Here is a 13,508-nt window from a genome sequence, read left to right on the forward strand (position 1 = left end):
AAGTTTCACTTATATTTGCAAATCAAACAAAGTTAAGCTCACTTATGAAGCATGACTGGCTTTGCTCAGGGATTCTTCAAGCCTGCTCTCTATTTTAGTGTACTTTAACAGATGTTTGTACCCTTAAAGCTTCCAAGGAGAGGTTAAAAAAGGAAGGAAACCCGGGATGGCGTGGCAAGCCATAAAGGGGCTTTAGCTGCTCCAGATCTTACCAGGCCTGCTTGCTCTGAAGGCCAGGAGCAGAGGCGTGAGTGCCAAGCCTTTTGCAAGCTCTGACAGCCAGCCTGTGCTCCACAATGGGACCAATGGCAGTTATATATTCTCTCACCAAACTGGCAGAAACAAGCCAGAATTGCATCCAAAGTGGCATTTCATCCCCAGCGCTGCTTCCTGAGGTTTCAGCCTCCTGGCCTACTCAGGGAGCCCTAAACCTTTCTTAGAGAAACAGTCACTATGAATATTCCCCCAAAAGATTTTAAAATACTTTCAATGCACAGATTCTTATGTTCACTGAATAAACCATAAGATGGCCTGGAAATGATTCAACCATTTTGTAAGTTGAATTCCAAAAGAAGAACTGTAATGTTACTACTTATATATGTCATACCTCTCAGAATAAAGAAATGAAAGCATTACCTGGTAACTCCATCAATTCACTAGAATCATTCAAATCTTATTACAATAAATGATATTATAACAAACCTCCCACACACATAATCATTTCTTTATCAACTAGCTGTATTATTGAAAATGCAGGTAGACTTAGACTTTAAAATTCATTTAAAATTCTGCTTTGAAATAAACTAGAGTTGACCGTACCTGTGAAGAGAAGAATCTTTTGGTGAAATAAATAATAATTCTCTGTTAAGTCTAGTTTTATAAAAATCTTAGATGTTATATTATTTTCTTTTGTGAATATGCCTAATTTCTCCCTATTACTACTTTAGTACCTAAAAGTTAGAAAATGTATCTTTTTCATCATTTTTCCATATCAGGACAAGCACAATGCTTTGTGCTTATTTAATGTGTGTCACTTATTAAATAAAGTAATGCTTCAAGAAGGTCATACTTGTGTGTATGTATACACACAGGGATGTATACACATATGTAGAAGTGTATGTATGTGTGTATATACACATTCACACACATACACACATATTCCTGTGTATGTATCTCAAAGCTTCATGTAGCAGGCCAGTTTAATTCAACCAAAATCCATACAATCCCATTCACATAGTTGCTTGGAATTTGAAATTTGTTCTATAAGTAGTTAATAGGTGTCAACACTGGCAGAAAAAGACAGATAGTCATGCACAAAGAAATCTATGTAATTTCCTAAGTGTGTAGGACTGCCACTCCTGTTTCCCCACATCCCCACTTCCATGAAAGGATCAGAACTGTGATAGTAATCTTGGGAAAATAAGGAAAGATGAAAAAGAAAACTCTCTTTAGAAAAGACTTCCCTGTTTCATTCTTTTAAAAGGGCTTTAGAAAAAGTAAAGGAAAAGAAAGGAAAAAGGAGAGGAGAGAAGAGCAGGGGGGGACGGGAGAGGAGGGGAGGGGAGGGGAGGGGAGACTCCCCTGAGAATCCAAGGTGATTGGGTTAATATAATCAGGCGAGTGATCAGTCGAGCTGCTCAGTACAGTTGACGCGCACTGCACTGGAGGGGAGATTGCCGTGGAGGAACGTGGTGAAGGGTCTCATTTGTCACACAGCTGGAGACTCAAGGGCACTGCTGGGCTAGCTAGAGGCCACTCCGAGCCAGCTGCCCATGGACTCTCACCTAGGAGGCTCTACAGATGCTGATTAAATAGTCTTCTTTTGCTCGTTATCTGAGAGTCTAATGTAATTAAAACATTCCAGCAGGGCTTGGGAAAATCTCTGGTACTTAAGGAAAATACATCCTGCAAAATAGGTATGTAAAAATACATTCATATAGTTCCTACTGAATGTGGCCATGAGTTAAAATCAGTAGTAATTCTTATATACATTTAATTATATGCCCAGAAATGCTGATTACTCACCAAAGACAACTTAATCTTAAATCAGATCTTCCTTGCACCTAGGAATAATATCCCTTGTCAAGTCACTTAAATGTGATTCCTGGAAGCAGACTCATTCTGTTTCTAGACCTCAGTTTATCTTTTAGGACTATGGTCGCCAACCCCCAGGCTGTGGACGGGTACCTGTCTATGGCCTGTTAGGAACCTGGCTGCACAGCAGGAGGTCAGCGGTGGGCCCGCAAGCTAAGCTTCATCCCTATTTACAGCCACTCCCCATCACTTGTATCACTGCCTCCACTCGGTCTCCTGTCAGATCAGCAGTGACATTAGATTTTTCACAGGAGCATGAGCCCTACTGTAAACCGCGCATTTGAGGTTGCATGCTCCTTATGTAAATCTAATAACTGGTGATCCGAGGTGGAGCTGAGGTGGTGATGCTAGCGCTGGGGAGCAGCTGCAATTATAGATTATCACTAGCAGAGAGGTTCAACTGCACAGAGACCATAATAAATCAATGCTTCCAGACTCATATCAAAACCCTATCAGTGAGTGACAAGTGACAAGCTGCATGGCAGGCTTTAGAATGGCAAGTGAATTGATGTTCTTCAATTATACAGCTGCATCTGGTGGGAGGCTTTAAGTCAGAATCCAACACTTATTTTAGTCCCCACGTGGCCACCCATTATTTTATTTACCACTTCTATCCATGCCTCTTTCCTGCACTGCGAATTTGTCTCTTTCACAGTTTTGATAAGCCCACAAACTAACCCTAAGCAAAAATGAGTAAAAAGCAAACCAAACGTCACTGGAGAGCTTTTTTGAAAAGGGTGAAAGACCCAATGATGAGATAGCAGAAGACTCTACGACTGCCAACAAAATGCAAGCTGCTATTAAAAGAAAATACCAAGACACCTACTTAAATTATGGGTTCAATGCAACAGGTGATTCACATTTTCCAAGCCCGCTTTGTATAAATATGTGATGACCAGCTATCCAATGAACCCATGACACCTTTGAAACTGCTTCGCCACATGGAGACCAAGCACCCTGCATTAAAAGACGAGCATTTGGAGCTTTTTCAAAAGAAAAAAACTGAAGCACAAACAACAGACATAACACAAAGAACAGAAGCAATTATTGAAGGCCACCACTTCATCAGATCTGCATTGAGAGCATCATTCTTGGTAGCTAACCACATTGCTGAAGCTAAGATGCCCTTTAGTATTGGTGAAGAGATGATCCTGCCTGCCGCTAACAACATTTGCTATGAACATTTCAAAGAGGCTGCAATTCAAAAGGTGGCACGTGTTCTTCTTTCTGCTAGCACTATAACTAGACGAATCGCTGAAACAGCAGAGGATATTGAGGCACAATTGTTAGAGAGTATTAATGAATCACCATGGTATGCAAACCAGATTAACAAGTTTACAGATATTGACAACAAGGCAACACTGTTTGTTTCTGCAATATATTTTTCAGGATGATATGCATAAGGATATGTAATGTGCACTTTTGTTGTCAACCAATACCACAACTGTGGAACTATTCAAGTCTTTGAATGATCACATATCAGGAAAACTGAATTGGTCATTTTGTGTTGCTATGTATATGCACAGATAGAGCTGCTGCCATGACTGGACGGCTTTCTGGTTTCACTACTCCTGTCAAAGAGGTCGCTTCTGAATGTGAGTCTACACACTGTGGCATCTGTAGAGAAATGCTGTATGTTTGAGACAACTTCAAATCTCCATACGTTCTGGATTAAAGTCAAGGTGGAATACCCTAAGATTGCCACAAAAGCACTGAAAAGCCTGCTTCCATTTCCAACATCCTATCTTTGTGAAGCAGAGTTTTTTGCAGCGACAGCAACCAAAACCCGATTACAGAGTAGACTGGACATAAACAACACACTTTGAGTGTCACTGTCTCCCAATACCCCCAAATAGGACCATGTGGTTGCAGAAACACAGGCTCAGGGCTCCCACTGATTCTGCATTTATGGTGAGTTGTATAACTATTTCATTATATATTACAATGTAATAATAATAGAAATAAAGTGCACAATGAATAGAATGTATTTGAATCATCCCGAAACCATCCCTTTACCCCCAGTCCATAGAAAAATTGCCTTTCGTGAAACTGGTGCCTGGTGCCAAAAAGGTTGTGAACTGCTGATGTAGAACTGCTGGGAGTAAATGGTGTCATGAGGGTAGGAGGATGTAGGATATCACAGCCCATCTCCCAGTTACAATGAGCACATCCATGCCCAGTCACCTTGGTTCCATTCCCATTGCCTTATTTTCCTCGTATCTCTTATATCTAAAATTATCATATTTATTTATTTCAGTTCAACGTCTATTACCTGCCTCTAATCCCAGAATCTAATCTCCATGATGGTGGGTTTTTTGTTGGTCCCTTCTATGTCTGCTTCTTCAACCCCACTACCTCGAAGATACAGAGGTATTTTTTGAATGAGTCAATGAAAAGGCCTACTTTATAAATAGGAGAATTAGCCCTGTATAGAATCAAAGTCCATTTCTACTGAGAAACAAGTCAAAGTACAGTCACTTAAGTGTTCTATTGCCATGGGGTTTATCATTTCCCATGGTTGAATGGTAAAGTTATAAAATTGTTTTGGATCATGAATGAATGTCCTCCACATGGCTATGTAAACTCCATCTATTTTTACAGACTGTAACTCATTTAATCCTCATATTAGTCTTACAAGAAGAAGTAAGGCAGGTGTGTTACACTCTTTTTACACATGACATAACTGACTTGTCTGAGATCACACAGTTGTTAAGGATAAAGTCTTCTGACTCTAGGTACAGTGCTCTTTTCAAAAAAGAAATCATGTAAAGAGTACAATCATATTGAATTTCTACCATGCATTCATTCAATCATTTCATATCATAAGTAAAATATTTTTTTATCGGCTATGTGCCAGAACTATTCTGTGCTCTGGGGATGCAGCTCTGTATTTGTTCAACTAGGGGAACAGATAATAAATGAATAAATATTCTATAGTGTTTCAGATTATGATAAATGTTACAGTGATATAAATCATTAAAAGGAGTAGAAACTGATAAAAGAGCAGGGAGTGACTGTTTCAGATAAGGAATGACCAGGGACTCCTCTCTAGGCTATGATCTGAGCAAATGCTTGAATGGCAGAGAGCAAGAGTACAAAAAATGCAATTATAGGTATTGATCATTTTATGTGGCAATTATATTCCCAACCCCCCACCAAACAAAACTAACCAAACAAATACAAATCAAAGATAAACATTGTTAAAATACCTCCAAAAAAGTAACCTTTGAGATAAAAACTTTTTCTAAAATGTAAAATTAAAAACTCTTCTAAATGGGATAATTATCTAATATATTTGCTTTGTAAATGAGAACTTTTGATTTAAGAGTCTTCTGAAAGTCAGGTACACACCTGTACACTATAGGTTTTAGGGAAGTTTGAAATGAATGTATGTCCTTACATGTGAATGTAGATGCATGTAAGTCCCTTCAAACAATGCCTAGGTTCAACAATGACCGCGTCCAATGTCGCTCTCCTGGCACCCTATGACTCCCTCCACAATGAGATTGTTTATTCTCTTAGACTAGTGTAAGGCCAGCCTACTTTCAATCTTCCCAGGAACTAAGAAAAGTCCCAGGGAGTAAGATTTCCCCTTTCAAAGGACAATAATGAATACAAAATAACCATAGGATACTACAAAAGCACCCAGACCGGAATTATGCATCTCTCTGTGTTGTCAAACATAATGAATTGCTTCACCTAACATGAGTAAGATTATCCTAAGTTTTTTGTACATACTATTGTCTTTAAAAAAAAAAATCAACTTTTTTATCTGAATTAATCTCCAAAGTGATTATTTCCAAAATGTATCTATTTCTATATTATGTCATTACCACTCTGGAAGAAAAGATGTTAAAATGTAATTTGGCTTTTTGACAGCTTTATGAATTGAGTAGGGGGAAAAAAATCACTTGAAGTTATATAATGTGAGTGATTGGTATGTCAAATTTCATCCAAGAAATTACAGCTCTTACCATACATATTGAAGCTTTGCAAAAAACTCCCGATTTCAAAGGAAAATCCATTTAAAATCTTACCTTATTTAAATTTGGTAATTAGTCTAAAAGAGTAATGTTCCCAAAGCAAAAAAAAAGCAAAAATATAAAATGTAATGATTCTTGAAGGCTGTAGAATTTTATTTTACTAGCAAAAAAGGCCCCAAATCCTTTACCTTGAGTCTTTCGTAATGACCTCAACACTCCATAATACGTCATACAGTCTCCCAACAGGCTCTGTGTTCTTTTCCAGTGCCCTGTACTTCAACTTGTTGGGTCTATGGATCATTCTGGTGTGTGCCGTCTTCTCTGGCTTAATCATGTACTCCCAATTCAAAGACTGCGACCCTTGGACTTCTGGCGTTATCTCAGCACCAGACCAGGTATGGGTTTTCTTGGGGCCAGCCGAATGAATGTGCTTCTGGCCATTGTTGGGTAAATGTTAAGCCTGTCTCTTTTTCTGCCTGAACCACTAGCTGTTTTCCAAACCCCAAGGACTTAGCGTTTTTCCTCTCCTCTTGGGTGATATCACCACACACCGGGTTCTAATATGTGGAAGTGAGCATGTTAAAAAGAGGACATCTCACCTTGTCCCTGGAGACAAGGTCTGAGCCAGGGCAAGGCTGGAGGGAGTGGAAGGTAGGCTTGAACTCATGGCTTTGGTTGTTGATGCTGCCTTTGAACTCTTTCTACAGGTCTCAAGCTTGATTAATGATGTTTTAATTTTAAACTGAACAAAATGACCCTTGTTTCCTCAACACCTCTGATCATGTCTTCTCATCATAGCTTAAGTATCGCACCAAGATACTACAGTAAATAAACATCGTTTTGAAAACTCCATTTACGGAGAAAGTGCTCTAGAGAAGCAATCATTCCCCTTCCTTATATATTTAACTGTCCTGCTCTGTCATATAGAGGGTCCTCTCCCTGGCTTCAGAATAGAACCATAACACCAAGATTTCCTGAAGACCCATTTTCGGGGTTTGTTTTTAGGGTTTAGTTGTTAACATTCAAGATAAACAGTCAGGAAAATGGTATACATTGAAAACATAAGAAAATAAATTTCACATCTCCTTTTTCTAAAAAGCTGCATTCTCGCATTTTGGACACTGTTGAGAAGACCACTAATCCTGTTCCCTCTTCTTTTGCTTTTCTTTTCTGTTTTTTGTTTTGTTTGTTTCCCTTTGGCTCCTCTTCAGCTAATGCCGTACTTTGTCATGGAGATATTTGCCACAATGCCAGGACTGCCAGGACTTTTTGTGGCTTGTGCCTTCAGCGGAACTCTGAGGTTAGTATATTGACAGCACTCTGATGATGATGATGGTGGTGGCAGTGATGATAAGGGTGATGGTGCCAGTAATCAACAGTATTTACTGAGCCCTTACTGTGTGCCAACTACCCTGCTGAATGCTTTATTAGTATTTGCTCATTGATTGTCATACAACGTATGAGACTAGAACCTTATTCATATTGTCATCAGTTTTCAGATAAGAAAACTGAGAGGTTTAGCAAGGTAGAAAACTTACCCATGGTGAGTTAGTAAACTGCAGAGGCAGGATGTAAGCCTGGGTCTGTCCCTATTCCAGATCTTTGTGCTTAATATCTCACCTTGTCTTATGCTAACAGCCCCCACAATTTCACATCACCTTTACATAAAGCAGCTCAGTCTTCTGGCTCTTCTCATTCAGCTGCAGTACATACACAGCCATGCGCTGCATAATGACCTTTTGGGTAGCAACTGACCACATATACAATGGTGGTCCCATCAGACTATAATACCTTAATTTTACTGTACCTTCTCTAGATGCACAAATACTTACCATTGTGTTACAATTGCCTAGCGTATTCAGTACAGTAGCATGCTGTACAGGCTCATAGCCTAGGAGCAATAGGCTACACCATAAGGCCTAGGTGTGTAGTAGGTTATATCATGTACATGTACATTCTATGATGTACATTTGTACATGTACATTCTATGATGCTCACACAACATGAAATCACCTAATGAAGAATTTCTCAGGATGTACCCATCATTAAGCGATGCACGTATATTCCACAGATCTATTATCTGCGTTCCGTTCATCTCATCCTCAATAGTACATTGAAGCAATAACTTCAATTCCGCAAATAAAGATACTGTTCTAAACACAAAATCCTTCATACATTTATTCTGATTTTAGAAAACTTATATTATGCCAGGCACAGTCGGTGACATTGTGAGTACTTCAGAGAACAAGATTGACATAAGCATTGCCCTCACACAGAGTTTACTTTCTAACAGACATAGTATCCAGACAATACATAAGTCAAAAAAACTACACAAGATGTTGTCTGACAATGATGAATAGTATAAAAGAAAGAACAGAGTGATAGTCCAGACAGAGGTGAGGCCTGAGGATTCTAATTCTGATAGGGTCTTGAGGAGACTCCTTCCTGAGTATGTGATGTTTGTGTTGAGATCTAAAGAGTGCAGAGAAGCCAGCTATGTGGAGGGCACAGGCAGAGCAAATACCAAAGCCTCAGAGAGACAAACTGTCCCGGGTATTTGAGGAACAGAGAGAAGAGTTAGAGCCTAAGGCACAGGGAGGAGAACACATAGGGTGAGTTTAAAGAGCTGGGCAGGGAAGGGATTACAAAGAGACTTCAGGAAATGGTTCCAAGTTTGGATTTCAAGTGAAATGGGAAGACATTAGCAGGTTTGAAGCAAGTGAGTGAGAGATGGCATGCAATTGGAAGAGTTGGTCTTCTATGTGAGGAAGGGACTATAATAAAAGTAAGAGAAGGGAAAGGAGGTGACTCATTTGGAGGCTTTTGCCTTAATCTGGGTGAGAGATGATAGTGACTTAGTGAAGGGGGTGGGGGGCAACAGCGATAAGAGTAATAGATAAAATATTAAGATGGCATAGTTACTTTCCTTTAAGACCCTCTGCTGTATGAATCAGAGACTTACCTGGGGAGGAAAGCCTCAATCCCCTACATGAAGCTCAGTTGGAACGAATGATAGGATAGGTCAAAGGTCCCATTTTAAGACTGTAAAATAATCAGAGTCAAAACCAAACAGTACTGGAAGGTAAAAGTTAAAAGTTAATATAGTATCTTATTCCTACAGTCTCCTGTCTCATCCTACAGAGTCAATCACTGCTAATAATTTCTTGTTAATGATCCAGAAAATTTCTGGGCTTACGTGAACATGGATACCTTTTAGTGTATTCAAGAGAGATAATGTTATATATAGTTTCACTGATTTAATAATATATTTTAACAATCTTTCCATATCACTATATCTAATCTTCTTTTGATCAACTATAATTTACGTGACCGGTCTTCTAATAAAGGGAGCTACTAACAATGCTACAATGTATATCTTTGCAAACTATACAAGGATGTATGTAGGCTATGTTTCAACCAGTGAAATTACTATTTCAAAATATATATTCATTTAAAATTGTTTTAGAGATTGCTAAATTGACCTTCAAAAATGTGTACCAGTTTATATACTGAAAACAGTAGATTGCTTCTTTCTCCACACTACTGTACTGCCAATATTGAGTACTAGCAAACTTTTAAACTTGCCAATCTGATAGGTAAAATATAGTAACAATTTTAATATAAATTCTTTTGATCATAAGTGGGACTGCCTAACTCCCTACTTTTATTGACCATTTGTATTTATTTTTCTGTAAAAATGCCAGTTCATGTTCTCTGTTAATTTTTTTCTTTTGAGTTTTCCTCTTTGTATATACAAAAAATAGCCTATTGATATATGTCTAAAACATTTTCTCTCATTTGTTCTTTGTCTATTTGGTTTATTAATGATATTTTTGAGCTTATAGAAACTTTAATCTATATTAATCATTTTTTAAATTCTAATTTCTAGGTTAACATAATTCTCAGAAAGACTTGTCCATTCTATGATTATAAATAATCTCCAGATAGCATTTAGAATATTTATGGTCTTGTTAAATATTAAAATTATTAAATCATCTAGGCTATGCATGTAGCATAAAAAATTAAATGAAATTTCTGCTTTCTTCTTCCTCTACATTAGTAGCCAAGTTGTGCCTATTTTAGTAAATAAGCCATCTTTTCACCACTGACTTTTATTACATCGTATATTCCTCCATGTACTTAGAACCTTTTCTGAATTCTTTTATATTCCTTTGATCTATATTTGTCTATAGCGAAACCAAAACTAATAATTTTAACGACTGAGCTTTAAAATATAATTTATCTGTTAAGCTGGTAGCTATTAATCACTCTTTTTTTTTACAGAGTTTTCCTCATATCTAGGGTTCTTTTTTTTATTAGTTTTAGTTGATTCTCTGGGGTCTGATTGCACTCAGAGAATGATATCTGCAAATACTCTTGACTTTTTCTCTTTCTTCTTATGGTTTTTTTTCTTACATAATTGTGCTCTTAGAATAAAGATAAATAATAGAGATGATAGCAGAAATCCTTGTTTTATTATATACTTTAAAGCAAGTAGTTCTTCGGTTTTGCCATTTAATATATTCACTTTTGATTTGAAATATACTATTTACATTTAAGAATACTCACATAAAATTAATAAAATTATTTAAAAATTAAAGAATAAAAATGCATAAATTAATATTTATGCTACTTTTAGAAAAGAGGTTTACGGAGAGATACATTTGATAACATTTTGCATTTTTGAAATGTTATATTTTTTTTAACTTTTGGCATATTGATTCATTGAAAGATTTCCAAAATAGCAATATCCTTGAGTTCATATAATGATTTTACTTTATGTATGGTGTAATTTTAATTAGTTTACTTGATCTATAACACCAAATGATATTGTTCTGTATTATTGCTATTAGAATCTGAAGGAAACTAAGGGCAGAAACAATGAATACCAGAGGATCAAATACAAGTAGAGAATGATGCTCTATTTTTATTTTTTTACTCTCTATATAGCTTTATTTTTTTTCCCCCTCTTACTCTAAGGCATTCTTATGACTGGAAAAATATAGTTGTTAATAGGGTAATCCTCCAGTAAAATAATGTTTGATTCTCTTGATCCCAAATTCAAATATTCCAAGGAAGAGACACACTAGAGAGTACATGTTATTATAGCCTAACGGATAAATTGTATTTTAAGCACAGTTATTAATTTCATAAATTAATAAAGATTACTACTGCTGCAACCATAAGGAGTCTGTGGGATAGGAAAAGAGAAAGACAGAAGTGAGAACAGAATGGGGAGATGGTACTTGAGGCATAGGAAAAAAACCAAAAAGATTTCCACCATCTCGAAGCAGCTTTCGAATCTGAGAAATTGACATATGGATACACCTGACTGCCAAAGCAACCCAGCAGAGGTTCTACAAACCTGGCCCTTCTGGGCCAAATTGAGCCTTCTGCTCACTCTCTCACAGGAGATTCAAGGATTAACCTTAATGTTTGAAATTTTCCCAAGATGTATTTTGAGACAGAGTTGTTGGGAGTATGGAAGCTCCTTTTATCTGATTATCTTCTTACCTTGTTTGACTTTTATAGAGCTGCAGATGGAAGGGGAGTCTGGCAGGGAACACATAACATGCTTTGATCATGAGAAAATGAGAATGGTACCCCAAAACACTAAGTTTCAGTTCCCAGAAATTGGTCTTGGGGAGTTTTTACTGGCTATGTATATCATTTCTGGAAGGCCTAGCTGTAGCTTGTCTTCAAGTGAGCACTAGAGGATAACAGAATAATTTTTAATGAATATTGACAGAAAACTTACAAATCACTGGCCATGTTTTATTCATCTACTTGTTTCCGTTTCAGAACTTTATGAATATAATTTTGCATCAGTTGAATTTCATATACTATCTATTCCACTAGCTAAAATATTCCTAGTCTACATGAGAAATTAAATGAGCTGTAATGCTATTGTGTCCCCCAAAACCCGACTTTCAGGTGCCCAACTTTCACTAAACATGTTTTAGTCCCAGTAAGATTGAACTCTGATTGGAAAGGAAGAGAAAGAATACCAAAGCTTTTATGCAGTTTTGATCTTTGGCTACTTCCCAGTCTAATCTCTTGCTCCTTTCTCCCTTACTCATTGCATTCCAGCAACTCTGGGTGGCTTCAGGTATTAAAAGTAATAGCTCCTTTTCATCTTGAGCCATTATACATATAGATACCTTGAGACACCTATATGTAATTTTCCCTTCATCCAAGAATATCTTTATCCCAGGATGCAAGGATCCCTTCAGTGCCTGGCTGTCACTTCCTAAGGGAAGAATCTCCTAACTACATATCAGTTTATATCTTTGTAGGACATGCTGTCATAGGGTATTATTTTATTATGATGATGATGTTATTTTCCTTCACAATAATTTCACAATTGTAAGCAGTTGTATAATTGGTTGTTAAATGTTTGTGTCCAGTTAGAGTGCAAAATCTATATCTTTCTAGTTCCCCATTGCATGCCTGGTTCCCAGGATGAATAAATGGATGTGTGAATAAATTAATCACTATTAAATGGCAAACTGCACTGACTCCTGGTTAGGATAGTCAACACTTCCTGCCTCAACCCCGATCTAAACACACACATACATATAATCCCTCTGATACTGCCTCTTAGCTCATTTAACATCTTATTAAGGGGAATTAGTGAGAGTTAGAGCATGAAAGCCTAGCTTCTTCACCATAGTTTGTGGAAGAATGGAAAGAGCATTAGCATAGAAGCAGCTTTGAAAGATGAGTAAACAGGCTATGTCATTCCTATGAATCCCAGAATATGGAGCTATGTCTGCATCTGTTTTTCCTAGAGACCTGCCTTGTCTATCTGCCCTGAACAACAGGGTGGACTGGTAACACAGCCTTATTTAGCATGGTCCATGTTCTCACTTTTCTCTCTCTCTGTAGCACCGTGGCTGCCAGCATCAACGCCTTAGCAACAGTGACCTTTGAGGATTTTGTCAAGAACTGTTTTCCCCATCTCTCCGACAAGCTGAACACCTGGATCAGTAAAGGCTTATGTAGGTATAGCTGGTGGACCTTCCATTCCGTAACATGAAATGTACATGTGGTACATGTCAAAATCCTGCATGTGCTATTCAGGCCACACTTACAGGCAGAGATGCACATTGAGATGCATGAAGAATCTCACATATAGATTCTTACACTTCCAAAGATATCAGCAGGGTACCAGAAAAGAATGACCAGCTAGTTTTTTATCTTATACGGATCTTATTTTCAGACACTCTTCTGTATTAGCCCTACACTCCAGGCTCATCACATTAACATTTCTTGATTATGTTGTATGATGATCACATTCGTCCCTCTATATGGAAAGATGTTCTGCTCACTATGGTCATTTTGTCTAAGAAAAGCCAAATTCTTTTCTAAAGAATCATCCCTTATTACCAACCTCCCAGTAACCTCACCTCAAATAACTATTCCTTGCCT

General features: G+C 37.5%; 1 protein-coding gene across 1 annotated transcript in view; it reads left to right on the forward strand.

The window, feature by feature from the left end:
• The window catches only part of SLC5A12 (solute carrier family 5 member 12), a 55,659-nt gene that overhangs the window by 18,336 nt on the left and 23,815 nt on the right, over positions 1-13,508 (forward strand). The window contains exons 7-9 of the mRNA XM_012744645.3: positions 6,343-6,472; positions 7,289-7,377; positions 12,966-13,078. Coding sequence (XP_012600099.3) covers positions 6,343-6,472; positions 7,289-7,377; positions 12,966-13,078 — 332 coding nt within the window. The remainder of the gene's footprint in view (positions 1-6,342; positions 6,473-7,288; positions 7,378-12,965; positions 13,079-13,508) is intronic.

Source organism: Microcebus murinus, chromosome 4, assembly GCF_040939455.1.
Source record: "Microcebus murinus isolate Inina chromosome 4, M.murinus_Inina_mat1.0, whole genome shotgun sequence".
In the NCBI taxonomy this organism is placed as follows: Eukaryota; Metazoa; Chordata; class Mammalia; order Primates; family Cheirogaleidae; genus Microcebus; species Microcebus murinus.